Here is a 20,741-nt window from a genome sequence, read left to right as displayed (position 1 = left end):
CCTGAGTTTTGACTTATAACCAGGGTACTACTAACTCAATCATTTTTATTGAGTTGAAGTTTCAGAAAAGCCAGTAATAACCATTTGGTTTTGCCTGTTGGATTAATTAATGGCCACTAATTTTTGTGTCACATAACCCCACCTTCAGTAATTTAGAAGCAGAGCATGAGTCCTGCTCTCTTAACTCTCATGACACTGTCATCACTATGATTTCTCCCTAACCAAGACCTTTATTTCCGTTACTCTAGTGCTGCAGAGGACCATGGAGAAGACAGTTAGACAAAAACCTCAAATTCCACAAACTGGTCGCCTATGGAATAGCTATTAATGCAAGTAAGTGCTTATTATTCATTGCCTAATGTGTTTTAAAATACCTAAGGTTTACCTTTATAGTTTTGTCTATTTCCTTTCACCGAAGGCTCACCCTTAGGTAAAAGAAATCTTTTTCTTCCATCTAACCACATAAACCTTATACGAGGTCTGACAATGAAGTTCGCAAACTTGTTGCTACGATATTGCTAACCTTTTTTGACATCAGAGGGATTATTCATTATGAATTTGTACCAAATGGACAAACACTTAACCAAGTACATTATTTGGAAGTGCTGAAAAGGCTGCATGAAAAAGTTAGACAACCTGAACTTTTCACCAAAAATTCCTGGCTCTTGCATCACGACAATGAACCAGCTCACACAGCACTATCTGTGAGGGAGTTTTTAGCCAGTAAACAAATAACTGTATTGGAACACCCTCCCTACTCACCTGATCTGGCCCCCAATGAATTCTTTCTTTACCAGAAGATAAAGGAAATATTGAAAGGAAGACATTCTGATGACGTTCAGGACATCAAGGGTAATATGACAGCTCTGATGGCCATTCCAGAAAAAGAGTTCCAAAATTGCTTTGAAGGGTGGACTAGGTGCTGGTGTCTGTGCATAGCTTCCCAAGGGGAGTACTTGGAAGGTGACCGTAGTGATATTCAGCAATGAGGTACGTAGCACTTTTTCTAGGATGAGTTCGCAAATTTAATTGTCAGACCATCAAATAAATGGATTTTCAAATTTCTAACTTATACTCATGCAGTTTTTTCTACCAAGCCTTCACTTTGTCAAGGAAAAGTTTATGAAACTTCATTTTCATCTGTGAATAATTAAGCTTGTTGACAATGATACATACCTACTTGAAAAATAAACACTTTGTTATTTAATATAATTCACATCAGAAATAAAATTGACCTATATTCAAAATCTCATTCACAGTCGTAGGAAAAATGATTATCAAATGTTATCATGAGCAGTAAAAAGAAAAAAGAAAAGCAAGATCGTGTGAACAAGGTTCTGAATAGTTTTGAGCTAGTGGATATAAAAAGATCTTGAAAAGATATGAAGCTTTACAGGCATATAAAGTGTTATTGTTATTTCTTGAGTTAGAAAACAAGAGAATTCAAGAGAAAGGCAGTAAAAATTAACATCCAAGGCCAAGATCAAACTCTGGGGAAGAAGACAAGTAGAGGGACAGTAACCAACTAACTTATGGTTTTGTAGGACAAAAAAATACATTGAAATAAAAGGCTATCTGAACAACAAAGAGCTATGGTCCAGGACTGTTTCCCTCAAACTAATTTAACTATAAAATGTTTTCCTCATCTGTATTTATCCTCTCATGCATGAAAAACAGCAAAGAAAAAGAACACTCAAAGCAAATGTGGATTTAATTGAGTAACAAGACATGACAGACGGTGCCCAAGTACCAATTAACACAGCTTTGGCTGTGTGGTGAGACCTGTGGGGAGATTTCCCCATCGATTGTCCTCAACACCAGATTAAACCAACCCAGGAAATGCTTGCAAGAGGTCTTTGTAGTTTGTTCAGAAATAAAAAGACATAATGTCCTGAAGAAAACCAGCTAAGGGATGGAGGGCAAAGAACAAGGCTAATTCGTTGTTTTGTTCCAAGGTCCACAGTAGCTCCAAGTACTATACATAGGTGCCAATAACTTTGAGGAATGAGTGACTACATGAATGAATGAAGACTCGGGGAAGCAGATTTCAGCTCAGAAATGGAAGTCTTGTCCAGACCTTCAAAATTACCTAAAATTAGAACCAGGTTTCCCTGAGAGTACTGCGTTCCCTGCAGTGGCTGGTGTCCAAGTGGAGTTGAGATTGCTCCTTAGAAGGCTCTTCAGAGAAGGAATTCAAGGACTCTCTAGGCTGATTAAAAATCTTAAGAATCCTAAATTCATACGTTAAAAGAGGAGAGACGACAGTAAAATGGCAGGAAGATTATTATCACCATGCAATAGCTTTAAGGCAGAATTGGACTCTCAGAAAAAGTTACAAAGATATTATAAAGAGAAGGAACAACAACAACAAAAAAAATCACAGCATCAAAACACATCAGAAAAGAAAGCAAAGAACCAGGGAAAATGTGTTATAAAATAGTTTTCTCCTTAAACCTTTGGGCATGTATATTTCTCTATATACAATCATATATTTCAGTAGTACTAATGCATCAGCAATGTGTAAAAAAAGTCTCCCGTGTACATAACATTCTGGTAGGAGCTATAACCTTCCGAAACTGTGTGGTCAGTACTGTTTTCAGAATGGAGTATAATATGTAGGGGCAGCAATTGACTTGAATCAAGTTATTTTAAACCCCTGCAGCAGGCCTTGGTCATGTGATCTCAGATAAGTGCCTTCTGTGGAATTAAAAGAACACTAATACAATCTCTCCATCTCTATGAGATATGCAGACTAGTTGTCAGGACTAGTTGTCAGACTACAAGGCCATCCACTTGCTGCTATGGCAAAAAGAATCAAATCCACGTTCAGCATGGCCAGAGGCTCTGCTCCTAGCGCTGCGTGCTCCTCCAGTCTCATCTCTCCCACAGCCCCTTGCTTTTTCCCCTGGGCAGTACCCAGCTACTGGCAGTCCCTGAGGAGTCTATGCTTTTGTTCTTATTATTCTCTGTGTCTGAAATGCTCTTCCTCTCCTTCTTCACTGGGTAAGATGTGGCCACATCCAGGACTTCTTGCCTGGTCCATTTCCCCTGACCTGCCAGGTCTGGGCAGTTGGTCCCCCTCCCCTGCAGGCCACAGTCATACCTCCTACCACATAGAGAAATTTCTCAGACTCGGATCACCCCAAGAGCTGAGACTGCGCTGTATGCATCTTGGCTTTCCTGGTCCCTGGCTCACAATAGGTCCTTAGCATATCTGGTCAGCCTGAGGCTGAGCAGGCATGGCCCAGCAGGCCAAAGAGGCTGAAAGAATTCATGGGAAAGGTACCCAACCCGGCAGCACAGGAGTCATTCAGGGAACTGGGGGCAGTTTGGGGTGGAAAAAACATAGAATGTGATCTGTGAAGAGATTCAAAAGGATGCCAGTCGTCCAAGAGCATGAACTCACATTCGGCTGCAACAAGAGAAAGCAGGATGCTCTTTCTCCCTCTTTCCCTTGCAAATCCCTAGAGAGAATCAAGTGTTCTCTCAGGCAGCCAGCCACCTTCCACTTAACCACCCACCACTTTGCCTGCTCCCAAACATCTCCGGGGGCTCCCCCAGCAAAGGCAGATGGCTTTTGAGAGCAAAGTGCTCCAGTTCTCCGACCACCATGGCAACCAGCAGCGCTCTGGTTGTTTCCATTCCTGGCAGAGGCAGGAGGGTGGGAAGAAAGCGCTCTGCTTCTCCCCAACCCTGACAAAGCAATTATTACATTTCACATTAACTAAGAAATGCGGCTGGCAACTGCGCTTTTAGAGAGAGAAAAAAGTGCTAAGCCCTGGTTTCATAGATGTACCTTTGCTTTTCACATTTTGTCCTTCTGGTGTATTAGCCTGGGAGCAGCTGAAAATGTCCCCATCCTTATTTTATTAGCATCGCCCATTACGCTGCTTTTCAAATAGCTGACTGGCTTAATAGAGGTGTGTAACCTTGGAAGACATGCATCCACATCGAAGCGTGCGTGCCAGCCTCTAATTTCTCATCCGTTCCCCTATAAGTTGAACTGCAGGCTTTAATTGGTCAAATCATTAAAGGATGTAATTAGAGCCTGGTGGAAGTAGGCTGGGGAGGGAGAGGGAAGAGGCAAACGGTGGTATCTATAATCAAGGGCATCACCGAAAACGCAGTGACAGGAACGCTCCTTATTTTGGCTTCCTGCCTTCCTGCTTGCCTGCCTATGATAAGAGCTGCTGGAGCCTTCTTCCACCACCGATAAATCATGTTCAGGCACCTATAACCCCACTGGTACACAAATCGTAGTTTCACGGTCTCTTCGTTCTTATTAATGCAGATCTTTCTGGACTCTCTGGTCCACAATAGACCTCGAAGACCCTTCCAATTGAGTAGCTGTACTTGGAGCCTGAGCTTCCTTCAAAGGGTGCTGTAAACAGTGACCCAGGCAGCTCTCTAGCAAATTCTGCAGCTTGCATCTGCTAAGTTCCAGGGGCGTACAATGACCCATTGCAGCTCAGTGATAAGTTGCTAAAATTAGTTTACAAACCTCAATAAAAATAACAGGGACAGGTAAAGAGGAGTGCGCTCAGAATAAGCATACTGAGAAAAAAGATTTGGAGGCCCCCCCCAAGGTAGAGGACAACTCCAGAGGCCCCAACTCTCAGGACCAGATCCCAAAAGAATTGCTACTAATCCAGTTCTGCTAGAGGCACTGGGAGCTCCAAGGAGACTCTCTCGCCAGCCCAGCCTAGCGTGATTAAATGTGATTTACAAATGTGTGGCATGCACAGGGTACCACAGTCAAAGAGTATTCCTGCAGAAATCAGACCACAAATTTGAAAGTTTGGGACCCGATTCTGGCTGCAGGAATGCTGCCAGTATTTGTCCCCGGGTCCTTATTTCTAATGGCTATGTCATTAGAAGGTGACTAACTCCACAATGACTGTTATCACTGACAGGCAGACAAAAAGATAGCAGGAACTGACCACCCTTCCAAGATTCTCCCTCAATTATGCTTCCTTTGATCTCCTGAAAAATAAAAAAGAAGGAAAGAAAGAAGGAAAAGAACTTTCTCAAGGCAACTGGCTCTAATTGTAGCCTTCGTGATTTTTTTGTTCCCTCTTCAATAAAAGCTCCTTATTTGAACTCAGAAGTTCACATACCAATTAAATGTGCATTTGTAGTGTGTCCAATATCGCTGCTCTCTTTTAACTGTAAAAGTACTTTGGTGAGAAAATGAAATTGTGGAAAAACCCAAATATAGCATCTTTTAGCCTGGCGTTTGCATGGGTTTTGGAAATATTTATCTTGGGCTCTCCCAAGGGCTCAGCAGAAAGTCCTGAGAGACACAAGGAAGGGTGACCTGCGCAGCTGATGGCACTGGATTTGCCACAAAACTTAAAAAGCCTCTTTAATCTAGTGTTGATTTTGAAAACATATTAAAACATGAGTTTCATGTTTGCATTACTTTCAGACTGGACTACAGATCCCTTTTAGATGATAAATGTTTCCAGTTAACTTCAGATAGAGACCCAGGAGACAGGCAGCTGGAAGGCAGCTTAGATATTGTGTAGGTCAGTCCAATTCACCCATTCTACAGATGAGAAAACAGAGGCTGAAAAAAAGCCAAGTAACTGAGAGGTATCCTGTTCAGTATTCTTTCTGCTGCATGACTTCAACTCTAATAACATGCTATGATTCTGATGACTAAGAGAAAAATGAAGCCATATCACTATTTTACCACATACATGAAACCACTGTCACTGTAAACATAGGTAACATGGCTATTCATACTAAAATAACTAAAATGTATAAAGAGAAGAATAGAAAATATAATGTCTGAAAAAGAACAAAATCGTTATCTCCCCTGGTGTCTATCAAGTCCCAATCGCCCTGAATTTGGTAGCTGGGGTAGCTTTAGTTCCAAGCCAAGATCACAATAAAGTTAGGATTGGATCTAAGAGGAAATAAAACATTTAGACAAACAAAGTTTGCCCAAGCAGTTTTCTCTCTGAGAATTCCTGAGATCAGTAAGTTATTCCACTTTTTATCTTCTACCTATGAAAAAAGGAAAACCAAGATGGTGGCAGCTTGAGCAAAGGAACATTTAAGACATGAATGTTAAAGTACAAGAAAAAAACTGGAAAGGATAGTTTCCAACATATTCCCTCAGGAGCTACCTCTTGAAAAGTTTCTTGGGCTTTCTTATACTACTTCATTAGTTTCTTCAGCTCTGTTAGGAGAGAACTGGTAATAAAGAGTGCAATATTTTGGGTCATTCAATAAATGTACTTAAATTTAGTTTAACGGTGTCAAATTCTCACGTGGTAATCAATTTAACAGACAATAGACTGTGATCAACAAGTCACTACACAGTAGGAAAATGTTATAGAATGCAGAACATAAGACACAGAGCTTACCCTGTTTTCCCTTTCTGACTGTCACATGGGGATTATGTAATGGTAAAGACAACACCTGATTTGGTTTGAAGCTCAATATCTATTTCTGTAAAATGGGAACAGCTCCGCTCTGTCTGGTGTGCTTTATTTAGTCCGAGGGAGGATGGAAGAAGGTTAAGAGCAGAGAAGAGAGGGCAAAGTGATGGAATGTGAAAAGCATTTACACTCACTTTCAATGATGGCTCCAAAGGCTGTAATCAGTCCTAAGTCATAGGAGCTGGTGTCTGACTCTAGGTTAGACACCAAGTGACCCAGTCAAAGTGTTTTAGCCAAGCCTGTAGGAGAAATTCATTTTCAGTAAAAAGTACGGTATAACAACTATTGATTAGTGAAAAGAAGCAATATGACTAAAAGGTCAAAAGGTGGGGCCCTGGAGTCAGGCAAACAGGGTTTGTCCCACCTTTGCATTAATGAACTACAAGCTCCTTCACCTTTTAAATGCTGGTCTGTAAAGGGGAATAAGACTAATAACTGAAAATTACCTGAGACAATATGTCTAAAGTATTTGTAACAGTGTTCGGGGGATAGTAAACATTCAATCTATGTTAGCTATGAGAAACATTACCTGTTTTTTCAAAACATTAAGTTAATGATCAGAAAACAGTGGTTAGAAATACTGGAGAATGTTTGTGTTTAATGTAGCAGAAGTTCCCATTTCATATATAGCTTATTGGAAGAGATTGTTCCTAGATAAGCTTTTCTAGCTTTGTGGACACTGAGACTAAAGAAAGTAGCCACCGCACAAACATGGCTGCATATGTTGACAAATGAAACTTAAGGGGAAAATAGTCTCTTGGGTGTTAACCTCACAGAACGCATGAGGGCAGTCAGCATCACGGCTCAGAAACACCGCCATGGGTTTTACCGTCATAGGCAGGCCTCAACCAAAACCATATTGGACTTGATTTCTACTTAAAGGCTGTAAAAAAGGTCAAATATATATACATATATAAATATTAGCATAGAAAACACTGTTCCACCAGTGTTGCATCTACAGATCAACTTCCTGACTCTTTCTTTCTATAATCTCATTGTTAGTTAGAAAGCCACTATTAAGTACATATTGGTACTAAGCAGTGTGCCAGGTGCTAAGGTTTCAAGATGAACCAGTCAGGTGGACTCAAAGTCCATTGGGAAACACAGGTATAAATAAATACTCTTAACAATAATGTCTTGGAAATGTTATAATCGAGGTATAATCTGTGCCTGTGGAACTGACGAAAGCTTGCAAGAAAGCAACTTTTGACTTGTGTCTTAAAGCATGAGTAGAACTTTGCAAGGCAGAAAAGGGAATGGCACTGACAGAAGAAACTCAGGTGACAGAGGCTAAATAGAAGATGGCATTTCTAAATAAATATGGTACTAGCACCACAGGCACCAAAATGACACCAATATTCTCAGAAGTTTCTGTTGTTTCTTTTTCCCTCACTTCCCCACACCTTAACCCACAACGTGAAGCCATGGAGGATTCCAGAATTTGCCCAGAACTTGTAGAGATTGTATACAGTAGTGGCCTCTGCTACTGTGAGTATAGGAAAAAGAAAAAAAAAAAAAAAGGATGTCAACTGGGAAATTATCTATACCTGGTAATTAATTCTCATTTCACATTTGAATCTGATTCCAATGGCAGGCGTCAACTGGCCACCCAGCTACTAGTGTTCCATTTGCAACAAAAGCGTCAGGATGTCCTTGTCTGTTTGTTGTGACTGTTGGCTTTCCCACAGATTTCACAAGACAGGAAAGAGTATCACTGGGCACCACTTAGGCTAGATAATGCTGTATTCCAGAGCTTGTTGTCTTCATTTAGAATTTAGACATCACCAATTCCCAAAAGTAGAAAGCTAACTTTTCTTCTTAAGTATATACAGAGAGGTTTAGTTCCATAAATACTGGCTTATTTCAATCCACTAAGAATACCACATGCAATATATGTGCATATGTGTATGTGTAGGGGGATATATATATATATATATATATATATATATATATATACACACACTGAGGGTCCTAAAAAAATGTATACATATTTTAAGAAAGATGTCACTTTGGTCAACATTGCTCAAGCAGTAGTTCGCCGTACTCAGAAGTGTCTGGATGCTGATGGTAACCACTACTGAGCACCTCTTGTAATTGCAGAAGTCAAACGTGACTTGTATTCATCTTTTGTTATCGGTATATACTGAGTATTACAATTTCAATAGGTTTTTTTTCCCTTTCTTAAAATGTGTATACATTTTTTTGGCACCCTCTGTGTGTGTGTGTGTGTGTGTGTGTGTGTGTGTGTGTGTATGCTAAAACACATAAAGTAGGACTAAAAAAAATAATGTTTGAAAGGGAATAAAAATAATGCCTTCCCCTGGTATCTATCATATATATCATATGCATATATATCAGTGTGTATAAGATACAGTATTCTAGAATAATGCTTTCCGATTTCTTGGGAAAGAAGTTTCACATGTATATAAAACATAATACCTATTCTACTTTCAGAATGATCAGACGTTTATAATTAAATTAGGGTGAATTGCGATTCACTTGATTTCTTAATATAATGAATATGAATGTGGAAAATAACACAGTATCTTCGGAAGTATTCAATCTACTCACTTTAAGACACGGAGAAAGATGCACACATAATTCACTCTTCCTTGTTGATTATAAAAACCACAACAGAGAAACCTGACCATATAGGCATTGTTTTTGAGTTACTATAACACAAAGGAAGAAATCCGTTTGGCGTAAGCTCTGTGTGGTCTCCTCGTCCACAGCCATCCACATTGCGGCGCATTTGTGCAACCTGGAGCGCTACCACCTGAGCCAGTCAGCAGAAGCGGAGGGACTTCTGGCTGCACTTTCCAAACTTGGCGACACCCCAAATGAGAGCTACATCAACCCCATCCGGACCCCCCACACAGTGAGTTCTCCTTGCATGCTATCTAGTTTTTCATCTGAAAAATCCTTCCTGTTCCAATCCCTTCAAAATCAGGAACACTATTTCAAAAGATTTTAATGAAAGAGCTCGAGAGAAGACGTTCCTGCCAAATGTTAACATCAATTTCACCTTCTTTTAAAAAAAAAAAAAGTTATTTTTTTTCTGCCATAAATATTGCTAAGAGGTTGTGAGCAAGGAGAAAAACTGATGCCACTTAATTAGTTTATAGCAAAAATAATAATAAATACACCTTAACAGGAAATGCAGTAACCTGTTATATCCCTAATATTTTAAAATTGAAAAGCACCTCATATTTTTCCGCTGATGTTAGAATCATAAAGAATATGAAGTGCCATCTAAATCCAGAGATAATCAATTAGATGTCTTCAATTTCAATTTGCAAATTGTCTTCTGGGTCTCTTCTCCTGTGTCATATTTTGGCACACAGGTGACTAGCCGGTTTGCCAAATCAGGTGCTAGGCAAAGTAGCTAATTTCATAATGAGACTTGTATGACTAGTGACATCATTAATGCCAATTACCTGTGTGCACAGAGTGGCAGCACATGTGGGAAACAAAAGGAAAACCAAACATGTAGCTACAGAAATCCACCTGCTGAGATTAAGACATTCCTTTCACTTAATCTACCCCCTACCTCCTTCTTCTTAGTTGATCTAAACCTTTGGCCATGTACGGCCATATTGGAATATGCATCTAGAAAATGAAGCAGATTTTTTAAAAAAATCTATATTGCCCAAGAAGAGCCCTAAGACAATACACTGGAGAAATGGAAATCTCTCCATTACCATCTGGGGCATCTCTTTAAGGGACCATTTTGTCCATGTACCCTTATTTGAAAAAGCAAAATCCAAAGTCTCTCTTGGGGGAAATTTTTCCATGTCATGTCCCCTAATTATCCTAAGATGGTTTCCAATATCAGGCCATTCATCAAGTAGAGCTACATTTTCTCACCTGATGATAACTAAAAGCACAAAGTTCACAATTATAAATCAAAACTGCAGACGACCTGAGCCTATGAGAATGCCTTTGTGTGTACTCCTTTGAGCTGCAGCATTTGTCTGGGCACCTACTGGGGTTAACTGTTTTCCCCACTAAGGCTCTGCAAAGTTCATTGCTACGCACACCCAAGAATAAACTTCAACATTTTGAAGGGACTATACAGTAAATAGCATTTACTGTAAATACTCGTATAGTAATTTAAGATGATTAAGCTACTTCTAGTATAGTTATTTCAAAATTTTAGAAGAAATATCCTATGTAAGTACTGATTAAGTCCAGGAAACCCTTTAATTTGGGGTATATGGAGAAAGATGAGTATCAGTACTTTATAGAATATTGCTAAATAGATGCAGTGAGATTATTTTAGAGGGTACATTGCAACTCAAACCAGTCTGTAAGTATGGTGCAAGAAAAGGGAAGTGGGGGGTTTGCTTTAATAAGCAAAGAGCGATGATTTGAAATTAGCACAGCATATGATGTAAGTGGATTTCTACAATGTGTGAGTACACTTGAAAAAAATATATTTTAAATGTTTTAGACATACCCCTTTCAATTTTATTTCCACTGTTTGCTCTATGAAACAAAAGTAAACACCGGAGAAGTCCCTGTCCAAATTTTACCCCGGGATCTCAAAGCAACACAAATTAATGACATTTTACTGACAAAAGATACAGTGTGAGTTTATTGTGCACATGGTCTCTCAAGGATAATAACACAATGTATGAATACTGATGGCTTGATAAGATATGGGAAACTCACAATAAAAACAAAATGCTTTGTGATTCACATTCTACGTCACAGGCTATTTAACCATTTCCTGAATCCCCAGGTCAGAATTCTGGCCTTTTGGCAGTGTGTCTACCAGATAAGAATAGCTATATCTTTATTGATCACCTAGGATTTACAAAGTCTTATGCCAAGCCTCCTGAGGTGGCATGAAAGAAATGCAAGTCATGGTCCTTCCAATTAAAAAGCAAAAGCAAGGAATAACTACCAGAGGAAGAGACTCTGCAGCTGCTCTAAGGAACCTCTCAAAAAAAAAGTGTTTATTAATATTAAAATGCACTTAAGCATGGTGATCCACATTTTTATTTTAAACTTAAAAAAGTTGAAACTCAGATATATATATATTTTGCCGTATTTTAGTTTTAAATGTATTTTCATATAGTGTCCTAATTTCGATTCCACATATTAATAGTAACTTGGACATGAAAATTGATTTATACAGATGAAAAATGTAATTATTGAAATGCATTTGATGAAATTATCACAAAGCACGTGTCTGCCATCAGATGGGAGAGAGAAAAGGGCAAGGAAGCTCCCTTTTTGAGGTGTATGGGGACCATTTTGAAGTTAATATTTCTCTGATTAGCACATTTTGAATTGCTCCTTGCTTGGACTCCCCAAGTATTGGTCCTCAAATGGAAAATTGGAGCTAAGATATTAATGTCACGGCATTTCTTTCTTTCAGAACACGACCACTGAGTTGCTATCGACAATCGCAGGCATTACTGGCCTGTTGATCTCTCTGGCTTTAATCTTAATCATGACCTCTTCCACCGAGTTCATTAGACAGATCTCCTACGAGTTGTTCTGGTACACACACCACATGTTCATCATCTTCTTTATCAGTCTGTCTATCCACGGGGCAGGGTAAGTCCCTACTGTACTCAGTGTGTATGATTTTTATCTCTGCGAACCTCAGAATAACCTTAGAATGTCCTTTGGATGGAGGAACATGGCATGCAGGGACTAAAGGACACGTAAATCACACGAAAAAGCACATCCACGGTGGCAAATTCACAGTATAGCTTTTTTAGTAATACTGAAAATAAGTGACATAGGTGGTGAAGTATTATATTTATTTTTCCCAGCTACCTCTGTTGGGGCGTCTTGACATATTTATAACATGCAGGATTGTAACAAAGGCTGGCTGACAAGAGATCCATGTTTCGTTTAGAACCTATTTGCGCAATAAAATTTACGTGTGGATTAATCAGGATATGTATTTTTGACACCCAGATGTCACTTCTGCTTGACCAAAACCATCCACTAGGAAACTCAGTGTGGTGTAGAAGATAGTGTGTGAGATGGCCTGTCACCACATGACCTGCGCTGTCACTGGTCAGCAGGGTGACTGTGTGCAAGCCCTTTACCGTATTTTGCCGTGTATAATGAGCACATTTTTGCCCAGATTTGTGAGGGAAAAATAAGGATGCGAATTACACATGGGTAGTATTAATTCCGTACCGATATAAATGTTTTTAATTCTTCTATTTGTGCTTCTGAGTTAAAAGTGTAACTCTAGAAATCAATAATGATATCCATATGCAAAATAATATCCTGAAATACGATAATCGCTTTTGTTAAACTTACAAGGAACTTGCAACAACAAAGAGTTCTTTGCCTTCTGTGATGCATAATATCATAAATTTGTTACCGGTACATAAAATTTCTTGTACCTTGTATCTGTTTTGTAATTATTGGTTATATAAAATTTCTTGTACCATAATATGTTAAAAAAATAAATGCTCAAATTCCTTTATAAAACAAAAAACAAGTACCTAAATGAAACCAAATAAAAATTTGAATTAAAAAATTAAAATGGAAGATTTTTTTCCCTGAAAGTTTGGGCCACAAATGTTAGTATACATTATACACAGCAAAATATGGTAAATTCTCTGGCCTTCAGTCTCCCCATTTGACTTTTAAGATTCCTTTTTGCTCAAACATCCCATAAAATGCTGCTCTGGCACTCAACTCCTACCTGACACTGTTAATCTTCTTCATCAGGAAGCAAGAGTAGCACCTGAAGTATCACACTCTCCAATACGATGTTTTCTATTCTTTAAATACAGAGGGTGCCATAAAAATGTACACATTTTAAGAGATGTTATCTATGTATTACTTTTTGAAGTTGAATTGAATTACGGTAGCAATGTGTAGTATGACATTCACTCAAAAGATGGCATTAATCAAATGAAAGCTAGCATCATTCATTGTATTACAATTTTAATAGTTTTTCCTTTCCTAAAATGTGTATACATTTTTTTGGCACCCTCTGTATCATCAAAATAGTTCTGGACCAATTAACTGATTGATGTCTATAAACTAGCTTGTCCCATGTTAATTATTTCATAAATTGGTGCCTCTCTTTTTCCTTTTACAATGTCAAAGAACACTCATATGCATGACCTATTTGACCTTGACAATAGTCCTATCCAACAGTCAGGGCTGTCATCCCCATTTCATTAGGAGGAAACAAATATTCAGAAGGTTCATTGATTCGCTTAAGTTCCCAGGACTAATAAATGACAGACCTAGGACGCCAGTCTTCAGACAACCAAACCTTGTAACAGAAGTATGGGTCTTCATTACCAGAGGTGGGCTCCATTTCTGCCCAGACCTGGAAGAGCGAACACATGGCAGCAGAGGCTGCACCACACGGTGACTGTGGGACCAGTGTGGGGCCAGATGGTAGCGCTTCTGGATCTGCACCTCAGCAAGTCGACTGCCTCCTCTAACCTCCCCACACACTAGATATTCCTTTCATCTCGGCGCCCTACTCCTAGAATGGGATCGTCCATCGGCTGCTGCTGCTTATGCCTGATTAAGACCTCCTTCCATCCATAAGCTTGTCTGATACACAAACCTGTGGAAGGAAGAATGGCCCCTGGGGGCATATTGCACCCTACACAACTGCCTCTCCCTCTGCTAATCCTCGTCAGTCAGTGTTCACATTGCTTCTGCTGCTTGGCCAAGGTTTTCTAATCTCTTTTAGCTTTAAAATATCTGCAGTTAGCTCCTCTGAATGTGTGATGGATCCCTCACCCCGACTTTTTGTATCTTGGGGGTGATGGTGTATGGTCCCAAAGTGTTCCATCCCGAAGACTGTCAGCCCCTCCTCTCCCTGCAGAGTCTTCTCCTGATGCCGGGGTGTTAACCCCTGTAGAATGTTTAAGAAGCTCTCACAACCCACCCATGTCTAGAAGTCTCTTCACAAAAATTAGGCACGTACCCCCCGTTATCCCACCTCCCCCACCTTCACACCCTGGATCATTGTAGAAGCACAAGAGGATTCCAGTGGGCAGTGCTTCATTGGAGATATTTTTAATATCCAAATAACATTTCATAAGATAAAATTTTTTAGTCATTTTAACTTAGTTGAAAGGCTTATTTTGGGATAAGGACCTCATTTAATCTTCTCAGCTTGAAGTATGCTACAGCTACTGTTTACAGCAAAAGTAATTTGCAAATTCTGTACGAAATGCCAAGTAAAGTAGGATTATTGGAATGTGTTAAAGCCCACTAATCTTCCTATCATGGGATGGCATAGATGAAGACATAAAAAACTTAAAATTTTTAAAAAGATACTGCATCGGAATGTTCTGAGGCTTCTTTAGATAATATAGGGAATGAGCCTGAGAACGAAAGTGTTAAAATTTACAGATTCTTTTCCTCTGGCTTTCATTTATCATTCACCATTCCTGTGTCTGGGCATCATTTGCTCATGGAAGAGTCAGAGATAGTTTTGCTCATCTAACTCCAAGGGATGTTATCAAGTTTGGATGACTTCCCTAAAACAGAGTGGGACAAAGGCCAAGATGCCAGTTCTCTGGAAGTTTCCCAGGACATTGCCGCTCCCTTCTCCCAGGCCCTGTGCTTTACAAGCGGACATGTCACCCCACAGACTCCCCAGGACAAGAGCCTTTTTATGCTGAAGTGCCTCAGTCTGTGAGCATCATGTTTCTCAAAAATAAATCAATGTATTTTATTCAGAAAGACCGAGGAACTGAGCAACTCTCAGATTACATGTCCTCAATATCTTCTTATGTTTCACCACCTGGGCACTAATGGGTAAACTGAGGAACTTATACCAAAGCAACCAGTCCAAATCAGTCCTTACCACATTTGTGGCAAATATAACACAGCAGGATTACTGGACTCTTGTTCCAGTGGTCCGTTCACAAAGGCCAGCTTTCTTTTTCACTCTCAAATTCATCAATATGGTCCTGAAGACACACTTCTCACTGACCTATTCTGACCCTGTCAAAACTAGGTCTGCCAGTGGTCCCTGGGGTAAAAAAAAATTCCTTATTCAGGGCACTGCTTCTGACTTCTTCACTTGAAAATTTCTAGGTGCTCAGAAACAAACCAAGGAAGGTAAAAGTTAAATAAATCTGCCAAAGACCCAAATAGTACAAAGTTAGCCAATTAGCCCGAATCTGCAATCAGGACAAAATGTAACCTAATTAAATTCAACAATCTACAAAAGGATGTGTTCAAACAATTTCCCTTCATTATGAATTCTCTAATATAGACACTTTCAATTTAACACAGATACCACAGAGGGGCACTTCTTTTCTGGGATCTTCAAAGTTACTCCAAGCTTCTTAAATTCGTATTTTTAAAGGTGCTAAGGGAAATGAATGACAGCCCGTTGCGAGACAGTGCAAGTATTCTGCCAGAGCCCACCGTAGAATATATGTCCGTGTTACCACCAGGCTGCACAAAATCAATTTTAAATTTTTGCATTTTGTTTCTTTTTAATGGCAAGTCGGATCGTGCGAGGCCAAACTCCCGAGAGCCTCTTGCTACACAACGTCACCTTCTGTAGAGACCACTATGCCGAATGGCAGGCAGCTGCCCGGTGCCCGGTGCCTCAATTTTCTGGCAAGGAGCCTTCGGTAAGAATGAACCAAGGAGCTTTTTAAAATAGCTGTCTCCATAGTTAAAATAACTAGAGCTTTTTATATGCTTGAGAAAAGAACAGCCCACGTCACCACTAGACAAAGCCACTTCTTTATTAAGTGTGTTAATGGAGAAATCGAGTTATGGGTAATTTTAAAAGGGGTTTACTGCCAAAAGCACTCTGTCCGTTTTGAAATGTGTTCTTCTACTTCCATTTAAATATGGATGTCTGATATTGTGAGGATTCATAGCACCGCAAGCACAGTAATGTCTCTGGAGGAATTAGAAAGCCATGTGGCGTGCCACCCGCTGCTCTCAGCAAGCTCAGCTCCCCTCTCCCTTCTCCATTCTGAGAACTAATAGCATCACTTCTCAAACAAATGTTAAGCAACAGGCAAATGAGAATCATACCCTCGTTCTAAGCTTGCCTTCTTTCTTTCTATAGCTTTTGGAATGGGGAAAAAATAGGGAGTTAAATGCATTTACTTCCTGTTCTAATTAAGCTCCCATAACTGAAATAATGACTAAGGTAGCCAAAAGAGTAGATGATAATTAGAGTAGATGATAATGTCCACAAGATCTCAAAAGAAATCTTTCCCGGGTATGCTGTAATCATTAGTGTTGGTGGCAAAGATAAATAGAAATAATAATCCTATGTGGTCTCCTCAGGTATCTTAGAAGAATACAAACCGTGGGACAGCTGGGTGAGGCATGAAAAAAAAAAATGAAGCCAACAGATTAAAACTAGAAGAAAACAAGTGTCAAAAAAAGAAAATATGTGTCATAAAAAATGGGATAATAGTATATAAATGGTGGGGATTTAGGGAATTCAGTCATCAACTTATGAACAATAAAATGGTCAACTGTTTCTGTTTCAAATCCTCAAATAAATTAAGCACTGGATTTTTAAGGGTGAAAACTGATGGGAAAACTGTTTAAAACTGAAAGAGCTAGGATAGATGTGCCCATTAGGATGTGGTTCTTTTAATGGCCAGTATAGATTGTCTCTGTCTTAAACTCAACTATCAGTAGCTACTACCTAACCTGCATATTAATGAGGCGCACGAAAGCCTCTCTAAAATTTTCAGCTACAGCATCTCCATAAAAAAATCAATACCCTCCCACACATCATGAATACAGACCAGAGCCTACTCCCAGCAGCAGCATAGGCTGACATTAATTACCATTAAAAGGGGGAAACTGACCCATCTAACTCTCCCCGGCAACACCTCCTTGCACACCCAAATTCATGTTGTCACTCTTTCCCATTATTTTTAATGGATCCTGATTCAAAGCATGTGAGGGCTGTGCAATTATCGCTTGGCTGGATGTACAATATTCTCTCTGATGTCTTACAGGCACTGAGTCCAGAAGGCATCCCAAGGACGAGGAAGGGTTCCTGCGCTTCACTGCCCCACACCAACCCGGTTTTGGCAGGACTCCATCCCTTCCTTTTTGCCTCTCTTAACTCAGTGCATTTTCATGGCGCTTTTGTCAATAGAATGTTTATCAATTCACCTTCAGTGGTGCGCTACTCCCCATGCTAGGATGGAGGATGCTTCATACATCACCTCAGAGGAACTGAACTGATCAAAGGCATTATATCAATTCCTTTGGAATTATATTACCAATTATATCTTTCAGTTCCTTCTCCCCCACTTGTCTCACTGCCCCTTTCCTCCTGAAACTCACAGTCACATACAAACTCCAGATTCTAGAATTGTTCATGCAATCCATTCTCAAAAGATACCTGGTCTTCCTTAGCCAAAGAAGCACCTTATTTTATTTAACTACGACATCAGTAAGTAATAATAAAGAGCAATAATAATAAAAATGATAAGGCTGACGCTTTTTAAGTTATTAGGGAATGATGTCAACAGTACAGGAGAAAGCTTTAACTGAGGTAGAGTCGATTCAGCAAATTTTTTCCAATTGCCTATTATATACTTAGAGTTGCACTAGATGCAGGATTCAGAGACATGGTTCCTGCCCCTGGAAACCTTATTGTCTAGAAAAAGAGGCCATTCATAAACACACACATAAAATAAAATCCAAGCCACCATGTTCTTATTTTCTGGTAGGGATGAAAAACCAGGAGTGAAAGTAGAGGAAACAAGTTTCATTACCACATCTTTTAAATCAACATGGTTTTATTTCTATCATAAAATACTCACTGTACCATGACTTTCTGAGTGTTTTGGAGAAGGAAAAATAAAGCTAAGAATCCATAGAGTATTTTAGCATTAAAGAAACCTAGATACTAAATAGTACGGCCCCTTTATTTAATAGATGGAGAAGTTGAGACCCGAGGAGCTTTCATTTTTTATCTGTGGTCAAAAAGGGCATTCACAGCAAAGCCACATCAAGAAACCAGAGCTTCTTACTCTGTGGCCATGACCTGTTGTCACCTCTATACTCTTCAAATTCCTTTGGAATCTCTGGCCTTCTCCCACCGCCATTTGTCAGCTCTCTGCTGCTATCTACGGTACATCTCCCCGACATTGTATTTATCTCTCTGCATAAAGCTAAAACATTTAAGAGCTTGGAGCAAACCCAAATAATACTTTCTTCCAACTCATTTAACAAAACAGAAATTTGAACATAAAAAGGATCAAGATTTGCCTAAAGCATAGGGTAGGGGTGGTAACCCCAAGACCGGAAACCAGGTCTCTGAGACACAGCTCAGGTTCTACCTTGCCACTTGCCCCTTTTGCTCTGAGCTATGGCCTCCTTTTCTTCACTCACACTTGTCTAACCTGGTCATTGCTGTGAGGACATTCTTCTATGATTCACCTCGGGTCATACCTCCCCCCCACTCCCGAACTTCCAGGGGTTCCAGGACTATCACAGTGGACTTAAGTCGTGTTTTCTCTTCCTGGAGCAATTTATATACTAGAGTAGAGATAGAGCCAAGGATGAATAGCTTACAATTCTCCTTTCTGACACACCATACAAAAATAATAATAATAATCCATCCCATTTTATCAACATGGGAAAATCAGGAACTATGACTGAGTTGACACCATCAAAATGAAGGCCATGATGTCTAAAACTTTCTAAAATGGGCAAGGAAGATTATTTGTAAAAATACATAGAGACTATGTGAGTGCTTTTACAAACATCTCTCTAAATTTACATAGAAAGAATTGCATTCTGGCCATTATTTCTGTAAATATCCAGACCAATTCTCTAAACACTTTTTGGTTCATTCGAGCATAAGTGACCTAAGGACTTATTCCCTAAATCCAACCCCATCCTTCAAGTCTACCCCTTCCTGTCTTTTTCTTTCCTCTGCTCACCATCACCACCTCATCCACAGCATAGGTAGACAAAGGTTTTATTCTCTCCGCTATTCTGAACACGTTGCTGAACCCCACTGAGGCAGAAAAGAATAGGTAGGCCAAATTGCTTTGTGTTGCCTGCATAAATCAAGCCTTTATCAGATAAACAAGAGGCTCTCAGGGAAAAAGCAGAGAAGGCTGATGTAGGTGAGAAGAGGTGCCCTGCAAACACACCCAGAAATAAACAAATGATAAATACAAACAACAAGAAAGATAATAGAAGTAAAAATAATGCTGAAGGGCTTGTGACCTGTCAACAGAAAAGATGGAGCAGGATAGAGGGTAAGGAAATAATGAGCACTGAAGATAGTCCATCGACGAGGGTTTTGCGAACATCTGAATTCAAAACTAGGAGACATCCTCCTGTTTCTAAGATAGGAAATGTACTAGGAGTAAGGCTGTGGATTTAGAATACCAGGGAGGGAATGTACGAAAATTATGAACAGGGTTGAGTTCCAGTCCTGGCTGTTTGTGCTCTAGCTCTGTCTCTCTAGGCAACTCTTATCCGTTCCCAGAACGTCTGGTTTTTAATTCTATAAATGCAAAATTAGGCTCAATTTCCAAGAACTCTTAACATCCTGAAATTCATTGAATGAGTACGGCTCTAATGTTTTGTAAAACAAATGTCAATACCAACGTCAGTGTTGGACGGGAAGAAGTGTGATTACATGGTAAATGCTCGAGGGACGCACCAGGGTTCTGGAAAGAGCACAGGTAGTCAGGCACATTGGGGTTTGCATCTTTACTGGGCCTCTTATGGCTTTTGCGACCCTGGACAATTTGATCTTTCTGAGCCCTAGTTTTCTCTTCTGTAAAATAAAGAGACTATCATATGCCTTGTAGGGTTGTTTGGTATGAGACCTAGTATAAGTCTTCAAAATTTTTCAGTTTCCATCCCTTCCCTTTTAGGGGAAGAAGACACCTGATACAGGAATAGCCTGCTGGTAAACCGATGGTTGGTAATGCAGATTTTACTCAGGGAAGGTTAATGTAGGATGGGCTTTAGTAAGAATGGAAATATTTCCTGTCACAATTCTCCAGGCAATTGTTGAGGCTTTTGTTCTGATTCTGTAAACATAGATTTAAAATGCTGAGAAACTAACTTTGTGTTTTATTCCAGATAACACTGGCTGTGCATGTGTATGTGAGTGTGTATGTGTGCAGGTGTGTGTGTTTCTTCAGGCAGACCCCCAAGTTGTGCTGTATTGTTGGCCCCCCAAAATTACTAGTCGAAATGCTTTTATTTCATTTCCTATATTTTATGTTGGCTTAATAATGTAGCTTTGTAAGCTTTTGGCTTTGGCTGAGTTTGGGAGCATTTATGACCCTATCATATATAACATAA

The 20,741-nt window shown here is 39.6% G+C and overlaps 1 protein-coding gene and 1 long non-coding RNA gene across 3 annotated transcripts in view; one reads left to right on the top strand and one right to left on the bottom strand.

The window, feature by feature from the left end:
- LOC117016699 (uncharacterized) overlaps positions 1-6,689 on the bottom strand; it is a 140,911-nt gene extending 134,222 nt beyond the window's left edge. Inside the window, exon 1 of the long non-coding RNA XR_004421946.1 lies at positions 6,584-6,689. This is a non-coding gene — a long non-coding RNA (uncharacterized LOC117016699). The remainder of the gene's footprint in view (positions 1-6,583) is intronic.
- Positions 1-20,741, top strand: part of NOX3 (NADPH oxidase 3) — a 59,718-nt gene that overhangs the window by 1,898 nt on the left and 37,079 nt on the right. For both annotated transcript variants that reach the window (XM_033096217.1, XM_033096207.1), the window contains exons 4-7: positions 249-333; positions 9,182-9,327; positions 11,836-12,017; positions 15,922-16,051. In XM_033096217.1, the coding sequence (XP_032952108.1) occupies positions 249-333; positions 9,182-9,327; positions 11,836-12,017; positions 15,922-16,051 (543 nt within the window). The remainder of the gene's footprint in view (positions 1-248; positions 334-9,181; positions 9,328-11,835; positions 12,018-15,921; positions 16,052-20,741) is intronic.

This window comes from Rhinolophus ferrumequinum, chromosome 3 (assembly GCF_004115265.2).
Source record: "Rhinolophus ferrumequinum isolate MPI-CBG mRhiFer1 chromosome 3, mRhiFer1_v1.p, whole genome shotgun sequence".
Lineage (NCBI taxonomy): Eukaryota > Metazoa > Chordata > Mammalia > Chiroptera > Rhinolophidae > Rhinolophus > Rhinolophus ferrumequinum.
The sequence above is the reverse complement of the archived record's forward strand: the minus strand, read 5'-3'. Positions and strand labels throughout refer to the sequence as shown.